A 21,693-nucleotide genomic window follows, 5' to 3' on the forward strand; every position below is an offset into this window, starting at 1 on the left:
GTCTGTCTCTATGTGTTAGCCCTGCGACAGACTGGTGACCTGTCCAGGGTGCACCAGGGTATGGTAGCTGGAATAGCAACCTATCCAAGAATAAGTGGAAGAGGATGGATGGATGGATATGATGAAACTGGGATTTTGTTACACTTAATTATTTCCATTTTTTAAACAGTCTTGCCCCTAGTATGTAGCTCGTATTGCAAACAAGACTAAAACTATAACTATAACTAATAAAAACTAAACTGAAACGAAGGATTTTCAAAAAATAAAAACTAAACTAAACTACCAAACAAATGGTAAAAACTAATTAAAACTGATATAGAATTGAAAATCTGAAGTCAAAACTAAATAAAAATAAAAACTAATGAAAATTGCAAAACTATTAAAACCTTGATCCAAAGTGGATGAGCTATGAGAAGTGACAGTAGTTTGAGCATCTTATTTCCTCATAACCTAAGACTAATTCTCATTCTCAACCATCAGGCTTTTGCCACGTCCCTTTGTCACGTTCTCTTTCATGTAAAAAGTAAAAATAAGTATAAATATCAGTAGGAATATTTTTATTATGCAAAAAATCATTCATGATCATTCAGTGTTTTCATTTTAAATGTTTGTGACTGAAAATGTGGCTTTAAATTCAGCTGTTGCTGTGTTACAGTAGATACAATGCATCAAACATATTTTTACACATTAGATCTTCTCCATTATCCCAAAATCATTGAAGAATACTTACAGTATCCATGAAGACTGTGTGGATTTGAATTTGTCATGTTATTCATGTCTAATTTTTTAAATTCAAACTTACAATGCATTTTCTTAATGGACCTGGAACACTTGGTTATCTCTGAAGCAAATAAAGTGATGATCAGTATCTTGAATTGTTCTGGCTTCTGGCCCTTTTCTTGAGGGGTGAGTGTGCTTTTCCAATGTATTTTCCAATGTCAATCATTGACCAGGCATGTACAGTAGCAGTGAACAAAGCCGTGATTGCTCAGTTTTCTGAGACAACTGATGACTAATTCACTGGTACATCACATGGAAGAGAACAACAGCCGCACCAAATATGTACTTCATTTATGTTTATTTCTTTCTGATATTATAGCAGAGTGTGACAAGGCTAAAATGATTCAGCAGCTTCAGTTAAGTGACCCCGACACGCAATGGGTCTTATGCACCATAACCATAACATAACTATTTATTATAAAAACCTTACTAAACTGACCAACAAGGGAACAGAGTATAGGAGAATCCTACTGGTAAGACCAGTTATAGCTGTAGTATGACTGCTCTTACGTATGTTTTACACTGCAACCTGAACACTACATAGACCACAAGCCTCACTGACAGTAGATAAGAGAGTTATACCAGCAGGGGGCAGCATGATCCTGAGCTGTTCTGTGGACACCTCTACAGGCTGGAGGTTCAGAGATAACTCCAAGTTTGAAGTTTACCGGAAGCCCACACACACACGGACCAATACCTCCTCTTTGACTCCCACCACTCTCTGTAACACAAACTTGGAGTAATCAGGACCCTGCAACACCGGGCAGAAAATGTTGCCTCTAAGCCTTAGGGGGAAAAGAGAGAACACACATATGTAAATGAAGCTCTTAAAACATGTGGTTATCCTAATTGAACTTTCATCAAATCAGCAAAGATGCACAGAAAAGAAGATCAAACACCAACTAGGGAGGATCAGAAAGACAAACACAACAATATTGTCATCCCCTATGTAGCAGGTTTATCAGAAAAACTCAGGAGAGTCTTCTCCGAGCATGACATCCCAGTGTACTTCAGACCCAGCCACACACTCAGACAGAAACTGGTTCATCCCAAAGACAAAACTCATAAACACAAACTTAACAACATAGTATATGCTGTACAGTGCAGCGAGGAATGCTCAGACCTCTACATTGGAGAGACCAAACAGCCACTTCACAAGCGCATGGCACAGCATAGAAGAGCCACCTCCACAGGACAAGACTCGACTGTAAATATGACACCAGCTGTCTGCCATCTGTAATCCAGTTTTGAGATCCCTTCCCAGATGCCTTAACACCCACTCACATCCTGGACTATTTGACCTCAATAAACATGATAGGGTTAGGCAAGGTTTCCCTATGGATTCACCCGAAACCATGGCTTATTGGAACCCATACCCGTTTTCACACTCCCATAGGTCTTAAAATCTGAGGCTCTCCACCAATTGCGCTTAGGACTGAAGAAGCTTCTGTGATGAGATTTGAAACATCTTCAAGAAAACTTAAAGAAATCCAGATGCTTTTATTTCCTTTTTTTTTTTTTTTTTTTTTTTTTTTTTAACCTGTCCCGTTTGGTTCTTTTGCCATCAGAATTATTGTCTAAAGGCAAAGAAAGATGCCCAACGGATTTACTTTACCAAATGGACCATCCCAGCCTTGCCGTAATGGTCCATCTGATTCACCTTTTATTGTTTATTTTATTTTCACTTGCTGAATACGGGACAGACTTGACTGGTGGAAAGAAAGGGGAGAAAGAAAGAGGGAAAGAAAAAAAAAAAACCTGAGAAGAGGGACGGGGAAAAAGGGCAAAAAACAAAAACCAACAGAATAAGCAGACAAAAAAATACATATCGATCACCTGGATCACCTGTTGAGAAAGAAAAAAGAAAGCAAGCAGAAGAAGACGAGAGTAATAAACAAGATCACAATGATATATGGGAATATGACAGTAAATACTAAATATTAAACATTATTGTGCAGCACGTGAGATCGACAGCGCACAGTGTGCTTTGAGGTAGGAGCCAAAAAGGGTGTAGTTTGTGTGTGTGAGCACCCGTGTGTACACCTGTGAGCATGAGCGCGCTTGTTTTTAAAAGGTTCCTTCATGTAATGATCTGCTAGAGGGTGTGGGGGGCCACTGCCCCGACCTCCAGGGCATGAAGCAGGTATGGAGGAGATCAAAACTCCAGACATCCAGAGGCCCCCAGAACACAAGAGACCAAGGAAGACCAACAGAGGGGCAGCCGCGCCACTATCCCAGAAAGAGCTGAGGAGAGTCCCAGATGAGGGGTCACTCAGCAGCCGCGGAGCAGAAGCCAGGGGGGTTGCAGTGACGTGCCCGTGAGCTCCGCCGGCAGCCAGCTGTGCCTGAGTGACCGAGCCCCGGGCCGAGAGGCCGAGGGCACCCCATCCCCGAAGTGGCCCGAGCGAGCCCCAGGCTCCAGGCCCCGATAAGCAGCCGCCAAGGAGTGAGCCGGTGGGTACCTGGGCGCCCACCCCCGGACACAAAGAACCACCAATGCACCAATGTCTGAGGGCGTCTGCCACCGGCAGGGGAAGTGGTGGGGGGAGATGGGCCTCCAAACCTTGGAGGGCCTGAGATGTCCCCAGAGAGGTGGCGTCTGATACCCAACCTGACATATAGACACAGACATACAGGCACACACAGATACAAACATCCATTCCCACCCTCATGCTCTCAACACTCACCCAACGTGGAGACAGACATAGAGAGACACTGTACACACAATCACACTCCCCAAGCGTACTCTAGGCCCCGGGTCTAGGTACCCTTGCCCCTGGAGGGGGAAACTGCGCCCAGACCCAGGTGGTGTTACCCTTTTCCCTGCGGTGGGGAGAAGCAGACCGCCCCGACTCCGCAGCAGCAGGGAGGCCCCACATTCCAGACCCCAGTCGGACGGCCAACTCCTCCTCCTAGCCCCCCCGCTCCAGCAGGCCGCAGAGAACGGGGGTGTAGGAAGACTCCAAACCTCCCTCCACCCGCTCATATGTAGTGTTGATGTATGTGTGTTCTAAGGTGCATTTAAAACCCAGGAGGGCATGGAGCTACCTGCCAGAGCAGCAGCATGCTTTTATTTCCAAGCTCTTTAGACTGACATTACAGAATGCATGGTTTTGGTTCATTGATTAATCCCTTTGGGTGGTGCTGTCACTTGGTGTTCGCTCTCTGTGGTAGAGTATCACTTCCTGTTCGTGTTCCAACACACAGTAGTGTTTTTGAGTTGCTTATCTGCATAGAAATTTAATTAAAATTTTAGATAACTTCTTTTTTCATAGTATAATCTTCACGTGCTTCATCCGAAGCACACTCTCTATGTATTCACTCCCTAATTTATTGCCAAAGTATTCATTCACTGTGTCTTTACTGTTTTGCTAGCTTAGCTTAGCTTGTAGCTGACTCGCTAGCAACATGGCCTCTTCACCTGTCCCTCCTGGACTTTCCTGCTCATAGCGTCAGATGTTTAGTTACTCCTCGACCTCCTTAAGCAGTAATGATACTTGTAATGTAGCCTATTTGCAGCTCTGGAGGCCAGGATTAGGGAGCAGTTAGGGAAAGAGGACAGATGGTTGACGGTGAGGAGGAAGCATAGTCTTAAACAGAAGCCCCAGGTATACCACCAACCTGGCCTGGTCATGTGTCCAACCATTTTCCTTACTGGGCAACACACCCGCCAGGGTTCAAACTCTGATAATTGGCGATTCTGTTCTGAGACATGTGAAGCTAGAGACACCAGCAACCATAATCAATTGTCTTCCAGGGGCCAGAGCAGGCGACATTGAGGGAAATTTAAAACTGCTGGCTAAGGGTAAACGTAAATTCAGTAAAATTATAGTTCACTTCGGCAGTAATGACACCCGGTTACAGCAATCAGAGGTCACTAAAATCAATATTGAATTGGTGTGTAACCTTGCCAAAACAATGTCGGACTCTGTAGTTTTCTCTGGTCCCCTCCCCAATCAGACCTGGAGTGACATGTTTAGCCGCATGTTGTTGTCCAAAAAACGATGTGGGCTTCATAGATAATTGGCAAACCTTCTGGAGGAAACCTGGTCTTGTTAGGAGAGACGGCATCCATCCCACTTTGGATGGAGCAGCTCTCATTTCTAGAAATATGGACAAATTTATTAAACCCCCCAAAATATGACTATCCAGAGTTGGGACCAGGAAGCAGAGTTGCAGTCTTACACGCCTCTCTGCAGCTTCTCTCCTCCTGCTACCCCCCCAAAAACCCATCTTCATTGAGACTGTGTCAGCTCAAAAAACAAACTAAAAACCAGCAAAAAACGACTTAAACATAAAAAAATTAAATATTAGGTCTCTCTCCTCCAAGTCTCTGTTAGTACATGACTTAATAATTGATCAACAAATCGATTTACTCTGCCTTACAGAAACCTGGTTGCAGCAGGATGAGTATGTTAGTTTAAATGAATCAACACCCCCAAGCAGTGGCGGTCCTAGCCTGTTTGGCGCCCCGGGCAAACACTCCCTCTGGCGCCCCCCCCCCCCCCCCCCCCCCCCCCCCCCCCCACACACACACACACACACACACACACACAAACACACACAAAACATATTAAGGATTGTACATTAGCATAAAACTGTTGTACACACACATAAGGAGAGAAAGAGTATGCATAGTATGCAAACGGCTATAATGTGTCATACAATGAGAACAGAACAAATCAACAATTGACAATGACTAATTAATATTATAATGTATTGTTTGGAGTTTAGTCTGTTACTGTTACTATTTTTACCATTTCTTCTTGGAGCAACTGTAATCCACATTATTTCCTTATGGGATTAATAAAGTATTGTGGCGTGTTGGGGGAGCAGCTAGTTCTCTCCCATCATGCCTTGGGACATGTGCAGCTGTTTAGATGTTCTTGTTTTATTGTTTATGTTTACGTTACTTTTAACTGTTACCTTGAATGTTGTGTTTATACTGCAGTATAATTTCAATGACAGTTATTGTTGATGAAAGAATGTAGTACCATGAGTGAGTTCAGGCTTGTAGTTATTGACCCTCTGAAGCACAGTGTGGTATAGGGAAGTATTTTAATAAAGAGTTCCCCCTACCAGCTTGGGGTTGAACAGCAAGCTCAATGTCTCTGTGAGCTTCTTTGTTGAGATTTCTCTGCATGCCACAGTATTCTGATTCTGATTGTTTCAGGATGACCTGCCATTATCCAATGACACCTCTGCTTACCTGTATCTTTTGCTTGTTTCTCCTCCTTTTCTTTTCTCTTTTTTCTAAACTGAGCACCTGATGGCTTTGAACTTTTCTTGTCCATCTTCCATTGGTTTTAATCTTGCACTCCAGTATAAACACCCATCCCCCAACCCGAGGATCACCACAACATAACCTAATAGACCTACACCTTAGTTCACAGATTCACTTTGTCTAGGGTGTATTTCTGGGATTTCACACAACCCAGGATTCAAATCATGACAACATAATGGGCTTGGATTTACAACATTATGAAGGAAATGTGCTGTATTTGGAAGCAGCCGGCCCCCCTCCCCTTTCAACAGGTTGTGTATGAGACTTTAAATCATCAAACTGTAAATTTTAAATTGTTATTGATCCCTTTACCCCTAGTCCTAAAGTGTGTATTTATTTTCTTTCTCTTCTGATATTTGTTGTTTGTTTACTTGGACTGCTGTAACTGGAGCCTCGTCGTCTCGTCTCTCTATATACTGGACTGTATGTAGCGCAGATGACAATAAAGTTTACTTTGACTTCAGCAGCGAGCAGGCGCACCGAGGGCTCTCGCGCTCACTTTTCGTGTATAGAATTTCGAAAAAACATCGGTGCAAATTATAAGTCTGTATCATAATGTCTGCTGTTTTCGTGTTGTTGGTTTGTTTTTATTTTGTTTTATTTTGCAAGTTGGTTATTAGATGCTGCTCCAGCCACCCAGAGAATCCCCCGCCGCCCCGCCCTCTCCTCCCTGTGCCGCAAGCAGCAGGCGCACCTCGCAAACGAGGGCGCCCTTACTCCCAGCAAATGGGCGATAGAAAACCGATCGGTGCCCATGCCATTCCCAATATGCGCTGGCATGATGTCGGGGCAGCATGAGTACGAGCAATTTTTTTTTGCCCGTGATGCCGCCCCCACCACGATGCCGCCCCGGGCAACCGCCGGTGTCGCCCGTATCTAAAACCGCTACTGACGTCAAAGACTTCCTGTTCTGCCAAAAGCAAAAAAACAGAAAATAATTTATCTGCTACAAAACTGTTGATGTAGCAGTTTCTATCTGATATGACTGATCCAGACGGTTCGAGATAAAAGTTATAATAGGCCTTTATTTAGCTCCTCAACCGAAGCTGTTTAGCTCCTCTGCATCATATATTTGTACTGCATAAGAATAGTAAGCTAATTTTCCAGTCCACCGACATGCATCGTTATGTGGTGATCATAGAATTGCAGTGAAATTGAAAGTACTTAAACTGTACAAAATAAACTGCTTTTTAAATGTGGCTTACGTTTTTAACTTTTAATAGTCATTAAAACTAGAAAAGTGCTGCAAATTTCTTGTGAGGTTTTATTTTATTTTATTTTTTTTATTTTTTTTATGAAATTAAAGCCTTGAGGGTTTCCAGAAGCCAGAAAAGGGGAAACACCCACTGCCAGTGAGTTGTCCTGTTTGTATTAAGTGGGTGTGCTCTGTGTGTAGCAGATGCCCATTTAAGAATAAATTTAAATAAAAATAAACAGGTGTAACTGTGGGTGAAGCAACTTTGTGTTTCTACTTCTTTTTTTATTTTCTTCCTCTTCTTCTGTAAAGTATAAAGTACAAAGTGTGAAACTTTGTCACACTGATGTGGGCAACAATTGTCAAGTTTAGCATGCCACACTTACATGTTTGTCACATGTTTAAAGTTTATTGATTTCAAAACCATTACCCATGAGCCTCAGGAACTCAGCCCAGCTGACATCACCATAAATACAGCAGCAATTTTAAGGTAATATAATCTGAGTGAGGGGGCAGGACTTCCTCTTGCCTCATGCCCACTTCTGGTTAAGGACACTATTTCTGTTTTGCTTGAGCTTGATCACATCATGTGGGTGAATTTATCACCAAACCACAATTTCATGTTAAAACAATCTGCATTAGTGTAATGAAATACTTTAAATGAGTCAAGCTCAGCTTTGTCAGTTCAGATGTATTTTTAGTTTTATATTGACATCTCTGTTTATCAGCATCAGTCAAAACTTTATTCTTCTATGAATATATTTTCTTAATTGTTTATGAAGTTCTGGTTCTCAGATGGTTTGGAGCCTATCTCAGCTGTTTTAGGATGAGAGGTGGGATACACTCTGGGCAGATGAAAATTGAAATGAATATAAAAGTGTATAAACACGTCATGCTGTGGTCAGATCCTGTTAAGTGCGTCATGTCTGTGAAAAAGGAAGGAAGCAGAAAGAAGATGTATAAAAACTCTTTGTTTCCTTCACAGCTCTTTGGTATCTGCTGTGCTGTTGCTTCACTCTCTCTCTTTACAGAAAGTTGTAGAAGTTTTCAGACGTGTCACTGCTGGATGTGAGGATGGGAGCCACTTTGCTTTGTGAGCTGGGCCTATTCTGTGAGTACATCACTGACTTCTATTGTTTGATTCATACTGATCCATAAACATGTTTTAGTAAGAAGAACAGAGCATCAGTCATTTGTACCATTTCAGGTCATGTGATCAGAGGACTCTCATGTTTGTTACCAACATGGTTGTTTGTAGACTGGGTTAGATTTTAGTGCACTGACTCAGATCAGAGTGGAGCTGGTTTAGTTTATCTAAGAAAGGTTTGTTTCTCCATCAGTGATAATTTGATGTATATAAATCATAGTAGACACTGGTACAACCACAAGTGTTTTATTTATGAGCTATTTGAGTCTCTATGGAGCTTGGACAGTAGACGACTTTACTTCTTTAAGCTTTGTGAAGATGTTTCACCTCTCATCTGAGAAATTTCTACAGTTCTAAAACCAATAGATGGAGAATGCAGGTATTTAAACCCTAGTGGTGTTGTCCATTACTGTCTGGCACCTACAATGCAGTTCTGAAATCCCTCCCCGGGATCGTCAATCCCTACTAACATTTTGCATCAGGTGATGTCAGTAGGCCACATGGATAGGGTGAGGCAAGGTCTTAAAATAGTTTTGAAACCTTGTAAGTCTTTGGTACTCTTGAGGGCTGCAAATGGCCCACTTCTCCCCGATCCATCTCTGTCTGTCTGTTATTGCAACTTCCCACCCTCATTATCAACTACATTTCATGACTAAGACACATACACACTCAGACTTGACATCCTCTCTCTCACACACACATACACCACATTAAGATTGTTTATTAATGTTTTTGTGCATTTTCATATTTTTGTGTTCCAGGTGCTGTATACTGTATATAATGTAACCGCTGAAATAACACAAATAGATATGAAGAAATAAACAGATAAACATATGAACCAGAGGAGCCTGCAGAAAATGTATTTGTAATGTATGTGTTTATTCAGATTGTATTTCTGATTGCAAAGACTTTCAGAAAGGACAGGGTTAACAAAAAACGTCAGACCTCTGGTGACAATGACCCACACTGTTGTTCACACGTTGGCTCGTGTAATGAGGCACATGATCAATATTGAGTTAACAGCCTTCTTAAGGGATTCCACCACTAGGGTTTAAATACTTGGGATTCTCCACCATTTGGTTTTAGAACTGAAGAAGCTTCTCGAAAGAGATATGAAACACCTTCAGGAAACCTTAAAAATTCCAGTGGCTTTCTCACCAAGCTCCTTAGACACTTAAATATGGCATAAATACACTACCATGATCTGTATGATTGACAACCTACACACACATAGTTGAGTGTCACCACTTTGATAATGTCTGAAGTTTCTGTCTGTATTGTAGTGCTCTGTACGCTCCTCTGCACTGGACACGCTCAAGGTGACTGAAAAGTTTTACTTTTTTTTGTTTCTTTGTTTTTTATTTATTCAGTAAAGATTCATCTTAACTACTGTATCAGTGTTAAGCACTTCACATTTTTGTTTTTATTTCATTCTTCATCACTATATTTACAATTTTATGAATATAAACACAGTTTGTGTCTTGAATAGTACAATATATATATGAACAGTGTATGAACATACTGTCACAGACTGTGTCATGCAGCATAAAAGTGTTTCAGGTTGTTAACTTTGTGGTTGTGTTGGATTCTAGCTGCTGTGCTAACTATTGAACCCAACTGGTCCAGTTTTTTCATTGGAGAGTTTGTTACCTTCAAATGTGACATGAATGAAGGAAAAGACACTGACTGGTATTATGAAATCAACAAGGATGGTCGAGAATTTGCCCCCTACGACACAAACAAAGACTACAAATTACAAATTATAACTAAAAGTGACAGTGGTGAATATCAGTGCTCTGGTAGCAGCGTGAGCTCACATCATATAAAGAACAGTAATACTGTCTCTATAACTGTATTAGGTAAGTCTTCAGTGACCGACAGCATAAATGTTTGATCCCTGTTCAATTATCAACTGAATTATAAAATAGAGTACATTTAATTATATTTGTCATTGAAACTTGAAATTTAATCAGGACAACTGTAAAGTCAGTGCGTCAATACTGACAGACTCTGCAATTTGTCATTAGTATGTGTGTGAATTTTAACAACAGTGTCAATCGTGGATAAAGTTTAATTTAATTACATTTCTAAAGGAAAAGACAAAACATCAAAGGTTTCATGATGTGTAAAGTGATGATGTTTCTGTTATCTAAACCAAAAAAATAGGAAGAGACCTCCTAACCCATCATTGTGTTTCCTTCAAGAGTGAACTGCATTAGTTTACATTAACTGTGACATCTTCAGGCCAGAGAATGGACAAACATTTATGATGTTTTTATTTAGATATCTACAAACATAAAGATAAATATAAACTGTATTGTTTTTTAATGTTCTTATGTCATTAAAACGAATCACACATATTTGTTTTTCTTCCTCTTTCATAACAGCAGATAAACCCAGGGCCACACTGACAGCAGGAACAACAATCATACCAGTAGGGGGCAGTGTGACACTGACCTGCTCTGTGCAGAGCTCTGATGGATGGAAATATGAGTGGTTCAGACGAACCCAAACAACCTCTGAAGGTAAAATCAGAGATCAACAAAACAGAGATATCAGAGTATCTCAAGGAGGAATCTACAGCTGCAGAGGAACAAGAGGAAACCCAGTTTACTACACTGATATAAGTGATGATGTCACCATTGAGATAACCTGTGAGTTCAGTTTAGTAATATCTCTCTCTCTCTCTCTCTCTCTAGATAGATAGATATAGAAGATAAATATATATAAATGTGACACTGGGGACGTAAAATAATAACACAAAAATACAAATACTGAAAACAGAGAAGACAATGCAAACATAAATAACTTTACAAACTTAAAAGGAACCATGATTGTTATTTACAGCAAGTGGTGCCAGTGTTTAAAGGGTTGTCAAGTGTGCCACATTCAGTGAAGAGGTTATATAATATTGTTATATATATCTAAATCAAAGCTTACTTTTAAAACTTAATACTAACTTTGTGCACTTCATTTTGTTGTTGTTGTTAAGCCTCTTTCCATCCCGATTAGCTGACTGAACTGAGTTTGGTTATGTTTAATAAAGTCAACAGTTCATTTTTCTTATTTGCAGTAGCTGTGTCCAGTTCTTCATTTCCTGTTCTGATGATCACTGGACTCATTCCTGGAATCATATTTATTTTCCTCCTGTTCCTGTTCCTGTACAAAAAGGTCTACAGAAAGAGATGTGAGACTTTTTTCTTCTGATATTACATATTTTACTCTTTAAAATATTTAAATATGGAGATGCAACATTCCTAAACTACTAACTGTTCCTAATAACATATAATATGTAATAAACCATGTGAATGCTAATGTCTTATTTTGAATTTTTAATAAGGTTTTGCTGATGACCAGAGGGTGAGTCAGGATGAAAATCAACAACAAGTCTACTCCTCTCTTCTTCATGGTTAGTTTCTTATCTTGTTTAAAATATCCTGATGCTTTTCTCTGCTGCAGCTTTAACACTGTTGAATTAAACAAAGCTAAGACAATAACAACATTTAAACATTTACAGCATTTATAAGTATTAATAAATTATCCAATTTCAGTGTATGTCTGAAATCATATAAATGTTACTGACAAGAATACTTGTGTTTTCATTAGTATCACAGACATGCGGTGACTCATTTTCTCTGACTTGTAGGTGATCGTTCTGTCTATGAGGAAATCAGAGGCTCTGGAAATACTCAAAACGGTACAACGTGAACTTTCATATATAGTTTGTAGAAGCTGTGTGATTATAAAATAACAGCGATTATCATTAAAATCAATACGAACATTATTATTTTAGTTTCACCAGAAAGTGTTTACACCAATAATAATAATGAACTGCAGAGCTGTTTCAGACTGAGAGCATATTTGAATTTATTTTACAGAAGTTCAGTGTTGTTTATAAAACCACGGAAAGTGAGCATTCATCTAATGTGCTCATTTTAAAGCAGAATGTATCTGGAATTATGAATTTATTATTTAATCTGTGCTTTACCGCCCTTGCTCTGTATGAAGGTGGGCGACCTGTGTGATGTAGGTGCAGTGGGTCCTTCTTGTGGAAAGTCAGTGATTTTTTCTATCCAAAGTGGATGAGCTATGAGAAGTGACAGTAGTTTGAGCATCTTATTTCCTCATAACCTAAGACTAATTCTCATTCTCAACCATCAGGCTTTTCCCACGTCCCTTTGTCACGTTCTCTTTCATGTAAAAAATAAAAATAAATAGAAATATCAGTAGGAATATTTTTATTATGCAAAAAATCATTCATGATCATTCAGTGTTTTCATTTTAAATGTTTGTGACTGAAAATGTGGCTTTAAATTCAGCTGTTGCTGTGTTACAGTAGATACAATGCATCAAACATATTTTTACACATTAGATCTTCTCCATTATCCCAAAATCATTGAAAAATACTTACAGTATCCATGAAGACTGTGTGGATTTGAATTTGTCATGTTATTCATGTCTAATTTTTTAAATTCAAACTTACAATGCATTTTCTTAATGGACCTGGAACACTTGGTTATCTCTGAAGCAAATAAAGTGATGATCAGTATATTGAATTGTTCTGGCTTCTGGCCCTTTTCTTGAGGGGTGAGTGTGCTTTTCCAATGTATTTTCCAATGTCAATCATTGACCAGGCATGTACAGTAGCAGTGAACAAAGCTGTGATTGCTCAGTTTTCTGAGACAACTGATGACTAATTCACTGGTACATCACATGGAAGAGAACAACAGCTGCACCAAATATGTACTTCACTTATGTTTATTTCTTTCTGATATTATAGCAGAGTGTGACAAGGCTAAATGATTCAGCAGCTTCAGTTAAGTGACCCCGACACTCAATGGGTCTTATGCACCATAACCATAACATAACTATTTATTATAATAACCTTACTAAACTGACCAAGAAGGGAACAGAGTATAGGAGAATCCTACTGGTAAGACCAGTTATAGCTGTAGTATGACTGCTCTTACGTATGTTTTACATTGCAACCTGAACACTACATAGACCACAAGCCTCACTGACAGTAGATAAGAGAGTTATACCAGCAGGGGGCAGCATGATCCTGAGCTGTTCTGTGGACACCTCTACAGGCTGGAGGTTCAGAGATAACTCCAAGTTTGAAGTTTACCGGAACCCCACACACACACGGACCAATACCTCCTCTTTGACTCCCACCACTCTCTGTAACACAAACTTGGAGTAATCAGGACCCTGCAACACCGGGCAGAAAATGTTGCCTCTAAGCCTTAGGGGAAAAAGAGAGAACACACATATGTAAATGAAGCTCTTAAAACATGTGGTTATCCTAATTGAACTTTCATCAAATCAGCAAAGATGCACAGAAAAGAAGATCAAACACCAACTAGGGAGGATCAGAAAGACAAACAACAATATTGTCATCCCCTATGTAGCAGGTTTATCAGAAAAACTCAGGAGAGTCTTCTCCGAGCATGACATCCCAGTGTACTTCAGACCCAGCCACACACTCAGACAGAAACTGGTTCATCCCAAAGACAAAACTCATAAACACAAACTTAACAACATAGTATATGCTGTACAGTGCAGCGGGGAATGCTCAGACCTCTACATTGGAGAGACCAAACAGCCACTTCATAAACGCATGGCACAACATAGAAGAGCCATCTCCACAGGACAAGACTCGACTGTAAATATGACACCAGCTTTCTGCCATCTGTAATCCAGTTTTGAGATCCCTTCCCAGATGCCTTAACGCCCACTCACATCCTGGACTATTTGACCTCAATAAACATGATAGGGTTAGGCAAGGTTTCCCTATGGATTCACCCGAAACCATGGCTTATTGGAACCCATACCCGTTTTCACACTCCCATAGGTCTTAAAATCTGGGGCTCTCCACCAATTGCGCTTAGGACTGAAGAAGCTTCTGTGATGAGATTTGAAACATCTTCAAGAAAACTTAAAGAAGTCCGGATGCTTTTATTTCCAAGCTCTTTAGACTGACATTACAGAATGCATGGTTTTGGTTCATTGATTAATGCCTTTGGGTGGTGCTGTCACTTGGTGTTCGCTCTCTCTGTGGTAGAGTATCACTTCCTGTTCGTGTTCCAACACACAGTAGTGTTTTTGAGTTGCTTATCTGCATAGAAATTTAATTAAAATTTTAGATAACTTCTTTTTTCATAGTATAATCTTCACGTGCTTCATCCAAAGCACACTCTCTATGTATTCACTCGCTAGTTTATTGCCAAAGTATTCATTCACTGTGTCTTTACTGTTTTGCTAGCTTAGCTTAGCTTGTAGCCGACTCGCTATGGCCCAACATGGCCTCTTCACCTGTCCCTCCTGGACTTTCCTGCTCATAGCGTCAGATGTTTAGTTACTCCTCGACCTCCTTAAGCAGTAATGATACTTGTAATGCAGCCTATTTGCAGCTCTGGAGGCCAGGATTAGGGAGCAGTTAGGGAAAGAGGACGGATGGTTGACGGTGAGGAGGAAGCATAGTCTTAAACAGAAGCCCCAGGTATACCACCAACCTGGCCTGGTCATGTGTCCAACCATTTTCCTTACTGGGCAACATACCCGCCAGGGTTCAAACTAGCGAACTAGCAAATTAGCGATTCTGTTCTGAGACATGTGAAGCTAGAGACACCAGCAACCATAATCAATTGTCTTCCAGGGGCCAGAGCAGGCGACATTGAGGGAAATTTAAAACTGCTGGCTAAGGGTAAAGGTAAATTCAGTAAAATTATAGTTCACTTCGGCAGTAATGACACCCGGTTACTGCAATCGGAGGTCACTAAAATCAATATTGAATTGGTGTGTAACCTTGCCAAAACAATGTCATACTCTGTAGTTTTCTCTGGTCCCCTCCCCAATCAGACCAGGAGTGACATGTTTAGCCGCATGTTCTCCTTAAATTGCTGGCTGTCTGAGTGGTGTCCCAGAAACGATGTGGGCTTCATAGATAATTGGCAAACCTTCTGGAGGAAACCTGGTCTTGTTAGGAGAGACGGCATCCATCCCACTTTGGATGGAGCAGCTCTCATTTCTAGAAATATGGACCAATTTATTAAACCCCCCAAAATATGACTATCCAGAGTTGGGACCAGGAAGCAGAGTTGCAGTCTTACACGCCTCTCTGCAGCTTCTCTCCTCCTGCTACCCCCCCAAAAACCCATTTTCATTGAGACTGTGTCAGCTCAAAAAACAAACTAAAAACCAGCAAAAAACGACTTAAACATAAAAAAATCACAAAGAAAGAACAATACAGTATCCACATCTGAACCAAAGAGTAAAACAGTGAAATGTGGATTATTAAATATTAGGTCTCTCTCCTCCAAGTCTCTGTTAGTACATGACCTAATAATTGATCAACAAATCGATTTACTCTGCCTTACAGAAACCTGGTTGCAGCAGGATGAGTATGTTAGTTTAAATGAATCAACACCCCCGAGTCATTCTAACTACGAGAAACCTCGAAGCACAGGCTGAGGGGGCGGTGTGGCAGCAATTTTTCACACCTGCCTATTAATTAATGAAAGACCAAGACAGACTTTTAATTCATTTGAAAGCCTGATGCTTAGCCTCGTCCACCCCAGCTGTAAAACTCAGAAACCAGTTTTACTTGTTATCATCTATCGTCCACCTGGGCCTTACACAGAGTTTCTCTCTGATTTCTCAGACTTTTTATCTGATTTAGTGCTCAGCTCAGATAAAATAATTATTGTGGGTGATTTTAACATCCATGTAGATGCTAAAAATGACAGCCTCAACATGGCAATTAATCTGTTATTAGACTCCATGTAAAAGAACCCACCCACCACTTTAATCACACTCTAGATCTTGTTTTAACATATGGCATAGAAACTGAACATTTAACAGTGTTTCCTGAAAACCCTCTGCTGTCTGATCATTTCCTGATAACATTTACATTTACAATAATTGATTACACAGCAGTGGAGAGCAGACTTTATCACAGTAGATGTCTTTCTGAAAGCGCTGTAACTAAGATTAAGAATGTAATCCACCCACTGTTATCATCTTCAATGCCCTGTACCAACATAGAGCAGAGCAGCTACCTGAACGCTACTCCAACAAAGGTCGATTATCTTGTTAATAATTTTACCTCCTCACTACGTACGACTCTGGATACTGTAGCTCCTGTGAAAACTAAGGTCTCAAATCAGAAGTACCTGACTCCGTGGTATAATTCTCAAACACGTAGCCTAAAGCAGATAACTCGTAAGCTGGAGAGGAAATGGCGTGTCACAAATTTAGAGGATCATCATTTAGCCTGGAGAAATAGTTTGCTGCTTTATAAGAAAGCCCTCTGCAAAGCCAGAACATCTTACTGCTCATCACTGATTGAAGAAAATAAGAACAACCCCAGGTTTCTCTTCAGCACTGTAGCCAGGCTGACAAAAAGTCAGAATACTGTTGAGCCAACCATCCCTTTAACGTTAACTAGTAATGACTTCATGAACTTCTTCACAAATAAAATTTTAACCATTAGAGAAAAAATTACCCATAACCATCTCACAGATGTAATATTATCTACAGCTACTTTCAGTACCATTGATATTCATTTTGACTTTTTCTCCAATTGATCTTTCTGAATTAACTTCAATAATTAATTCCTCCAAACCATCAACGTGTCTTTTAGACCACATTCCTACAAAACTGCTCAAAGAAGTCCTGCCATTAATTAATGCTTCAATCTTAAATATGATCAACCTATCTCTAATAATCAGCTATGTACCACAGGCCTTCAAGCTGGCTGTAGTTAAATCTCTACTTAAAAATCCATCTCTACACCCAGCTGTCTTAGCTAATTATAGGCCAATCTCCAACCTTCCTTTCATATCAAAAATCCTTGAAAGAGTAGTTGTCAAACAGCTAACAGATCATCTGCAGAGGAATGGCTTATTTGAAGAGTTTCAGTCAGGTTTCAGAGCTCATCACAGCACAGAAACAGCTTTAGTGAAGGTTACAAATGATCTTCTTATGGCCTCTGACAGTGGACTCATTTCTGTGCTTGTCCTGCTAGACCTTAGTGCAGCATTCGATACTGTTGACTGTAATATACTATTAGCGCGATTAGAACATGCTGTAGGTATTACAGGTACTGGGCTGCAGTGGTTTGTATCATATCTATCTGATAGACTCCAATTTGTACATGTAAATGGAGAGTCCTCTTCACACACTAAGGTCAATTATGGTGTTCCACAGGGTTCGGTGCTAGGACCAATTCTGTTTACATTATACATGCTTCCCCTAGGCAGCATCATTAGAAGACATAGCATAAATTTTCACTGCTATGCACATGACACCCAGCTTTATCTATCTATGAAGCCAGATAACACACACCAATTAGTTAAACTGCAGGAATGTCTTAAAGACATAAAGACCTGGATGGCCGCTAACTTTCTGCTCCTTAATTCAGATAAAACCGAGGTGATTGTACTCGGCCCTGAAAATCTCAGAAATATGGTATCTAACCAGATTCTTACTCTGGATGGCATTACCTTGGCCTCCAGTAACACTGTGAGGAACCTTGGAATCATTTTTGACCAGGATATGTCCTTCAATGCACATATTAAACAAATTTGTAGGACTGCTTTCTTCCATTTACACAACATCTCTACCATATCACCCTATTAAAGCACTTCGCTCTCGCACTGCAGGCCTACTTGTTGTTCCTAGAGTATTTAAAAGTAGAATGGGAGGCAGAGCCTTCAGTTTTCAGGCCCCTCTTCTGTGGAACCAGCTACCAGTTTGGATTTGGGAGACAGACACTAGCTGTGTCCCAAAACGTCGGCTGCATCCTTCGGAGGACCCGGCCTTCGCGGTCTACGTGGGCCGGGTCCTTCGAAGACGGAGAAGGCCGGAAGTGCGAGGCTGTGAAATGGGACGGTCTAGCCTTCAGATTTGCGTCACCGCTGTGTCGGTGGAGTTTAATAAACTCGGCCGTCTGCTCCTTGCTATCTAAAATATAACAGGACACTGGCGTAAATTCTTGACCGTCTCACACTTCTGTTTAATCAGTTTTCTGTTTGACGTTTATTCAGCTGTGTGAAAATCCCGGAGGAACCCACCCGATGGATTAATAAAGTTTTATTTAATCTAATAATCTAATAACTTTGATCTCAACCAACCCAATTTACTCCGGAACAAATAAAACACTGAAAAAAGGCAAACAATTACATTTTTAAGTTATCCGAGTGACTTATATATCATGTTTAACCTGAGTAGCGAAAGAGCGGGGGTCTGAAAACGATGAAGCTGGGAGTCCGCTGCTCTCGCCGGCTCGAGCGACCATTGAAACCCCCGGCTTGCTATCGAGCGGGTGGGTAACAGACGTCTCCGAAAATGTCGGCACACTTTTGCAAATATGCGATGTCTTGATAAACCATGCAGATATTTGAAGTTTACACCGCTACTTTCGCGCCTGAAAATATGTTAAAAGTTTATTTTGTGACCCAGAAAGATTAATAAGACTAATTTTAAAACTGGCAGCTGCAATTTGGCTGGACAGCGCTATGAATTCTGGGATATGGTGGGCCACGAAGGCCACACCCGACCCATTATTCAAATTCGGGGAAATGAAGGACGCATTTGTCGGCCGCATTTGAAGGAGTCGACGAATTGGGACAGCCTTCGTCGCCTGGCTGTGACGTAATCGGCCTTCAAATGCGGCCTCCGGAGGATGCAGCCGACGTTTTGGGACACAGGTGCTATCTCTACTTTTAAGATTGGGCTTAAAACTTTCCTTTTTGCTAAAGCATATAGTTAGGGCTGGACCAGGTGACCCTGAATCCTCCCTTAGTTATGCTGCAATAGGTGTAGGCTGCCAGGGTATACCCATGATGCATTGCGTTTTTCGTTTTCAGTCACCTTTCTCACTCATCATGTGTTAATAGACCTCTCTGCATTGAATCACATTTGTTATTAATCTCTGGCTCTCTTCCACAGCATGTCTTTTATCCTCTCCTCCGTCTCCCCCCAACCGGTTGCAGCAGATGGCCGCCCCTCCCTGAGCCTGGTTCTGCCAGAGGTTTCTTCCTGTTAGTGATGGCCCACTTGAAGCTGACGCTCCGACGCATGTGACCAAAAGAAACCAACCCACAGCTTCAGAGGCACAGTGTCAAGGCTTGACTCTTTTGGCCAGAGTCACGTGATCAGTGACGTCCAAAGCTTCATTTAGAACCTAACTGCTTTGGTATCTGATTCAATGGTTTATAAGGAAGTGTATCATTTGCGGGATTTGTGGAGTGTTTTGATGGTGAGACAGCAAACCACTGATCATTCTATTCAGAGATATGGAGGAAGAGAGGAGGTTCTGTTGTGTGTGGGAGTATTTTGAGTTGATTTTGGTCAGTCGGGTGGGTTTACCAGCTTTGTGTTCTTGTTGTTTGCTTTTGTTTTGTGAGTGCTTATTTTACCTAAAAACACGAAAGACTTAAAATGTTGAAAATCTGCTTTTCATAATATAAATATCAATAAATAACTTTAGAAATACTTCCATTTCACTCTTTAAATTTAATGTAATAAAAAATATATTTCATTTTTAAAATAATCTTAAAATGTTATTCTACAAAATGCCCAGCAATTTAATTTGGTTATTCTTTTTAGTTGATAGTCTGTGGGACCCAGGAAGACCATATACCTGCATCTCTACCAGTTTCTGTGCACTCCAGCCTCTTCTGTTCCACGTGAGAGGATTTTCTCCAAGGCAGGAGAAATTATCTCCAAGAAAAGAAACAGACTCAGCCATCACACAATGAAACAAATTCCCGTCTTAAATAAAAAACAAACAGGATAACCTTAAATGCATCATGTTTTTACTTTACAAGTTCATAAGCATTTTCTTTTTCCTGTTTTTCCTGTTCACAATCAATTCTACCCCCAGGTCAAAAATATGTATGATTTATACATATTGTGTATAAATATGTATAAGAAAAATGGCCTAATATGATATCATTTATAAAAATACCTGTCCAGCTGTCCAGTGGTTAATTACATAAGTACATGGAGGCAGGACCTAACAGCAGAAGCATACTCCATAATCTATTGTACATTATTATATGTATATGTACTTTTCATCTATTGTATTTACAAACATCAAGAAGTCACAAACCAGATCATGGCACATGTTTAAACAAGGAAAGTTTATTGATCAAAATTTTTTATTAAACAAATAGACATGGGAATTTTTTCACCGGCCAAAAATACATGTTCAAAGCAACACAACGGCTGCCCAATATCAGACGGAATTGCCAACTCTATGTAGAGTGGGCAGTCATTTCGTTTTGTAGATTCAAGCTGCTCTTCATATTTTTGGCCACCAGATGTCACCAGAGAGGACTGTGTGGAAACGCTTCGAGTAATTAACCTGTTTTTTTTAACACATGCTTCAATGCTTCAGAAAGCTTTGTTTGGCCATCACTACTTCCTGTTAAAAGGGAGTTATTCCTTCCCACTGTCCCCAGCGCCTTGAGGCGACTGTTGTTGTGATTTGGCGCTATATGAATAAAACTGAATTGAATTGAACTGAATGGTTTTATACAGCAATGGCAGAGAGATTAAAAATGTGGTTTTAGTGGAAGTGAATGGGGCATTTTTGTCTATTGCACTACACAAAACATTGCTATCAAATCAGTTATGTGGCTGATCTTTGACATGTCCAAGACTCTAATCACCACCAGGGGTCCATGGGAGAATCAGGGAAACGGAGTAATTCTCTCACACAGCTCCACACTGTCGCCTCACAGGAATCTCCTTCCTCACATATGCTACACCTGATTGCAGCACACACGTACAAATTCCAGTAACCAGGGTTCCAGACAAAGCACGAAAGATCTATATACAAGAATAGAATAATTAACGCCAAGAAAAAACACAGAGAGAGCTCAAAACTTTTGTTAAAGCCAGAGCTACACTAACAAGCATTACACAATAGCCCAGCGATAAGTGCTCTCAGCCACAGCCTTAAGTAGTGAGAGCAGACAAGTTGATGAACCACAGGTGATTGCTTGCAGGTGTTAGAGCCAAGGGCGGGAGCCCACAATGAGCTCCGCCCAGGCAGCCCGTAGCGGGAGAGAAGAGGGAGAGAGAGAAAACCAAAACACATGTAGCCACACAAGGACAGCGGGGCAGCACAGGGACAGTACAACACTGGACCTTCTATCCAAACACCCGGGATGCATACATAGCCATTAGACAAATGTGCCCTGTTAATACTCAGTATACTCCTGCACTTCAAACAGTGGCGGTCCTAGCCTGTTTGGCGCCCCGGGCGAACACGCC

At 40.7% G+C, this 21,693-nt stretch overlaps 2 protein-coding genes across 2 annotated transcripts in view; both read left to right on the forward strand.

Annotated features, from left to right (window-relative positions):
- Positions 1 to 12,657, forward strand: part of LOC112846236 (low affinity immunoglobulin gamma Fc region receptor III-like) — a 700,124-nt gene extending 687,467 nt beyond the window's left edge. Inside the window, exons 2-9 of the mRNA XM_025905683.1 lie at positions 8,245 to 8,370; positions 9,690 to 9,725; positions 9,999 to 10,265; positions 10,794 to 11,060; positions 11,483 to 11,593; positions 11,747 to 11,815; positions 12,053 to 12,103; positions 12,415 to 12,657. Coding sequence (XP_025761468.1) covers positions 8,334 to 8,370; positions 9,690 to 9,725; positions 9,999 to 10,265; positions 10,794 to 11,060; positions 11,483 to 11,593; positions 11,747 to 11,815; positions 12,053 to 12,103; positions 12,415 to 12,431 — 855 coding nt within the window. The 5' untranslated portion in view covers positions 8,245 to 8,333 and the 3' untranslated portion in view covers positions 12,432 to 12,657. The remainder of the gene's footprint in view (positions 1 to 8,244; positions 8,371 to 9,689; positions 9,726 to 9,998; positions 10,266 to 10,793; positions 11,061 to 11,482; positions 11,594 to 11,746; positions 11,816 to 12,052; positions 12,104 to 12,414) is intronic.
- LOC102083027 (Fc receptor-like protein 5) overlaps positions 1 to 21,693 on the forward strand; it is a 164,335-nt gene that overhangs the window by 131,824 nt on the left and 10,818 nt on the right. The gene's annotated exons all lie outside the window — the stretch shown is intronic.

The sequence above is a fragment of the Oreochromis niloticus genome, linkage group LG3, assembly GCF_001858045.2.
Source record: "Oreochromis niloticus isolate F11D_XX linkage group LG3, O_niloticus_UMD_NMBU, whole genome shotgun sequence".
Lineage (NCBI taxonomy): Eukaryota > Metazoa > Chordata > Actinopteri > Cichliformes > Cichlidae > Oreochromis > Oreochromis niloticus.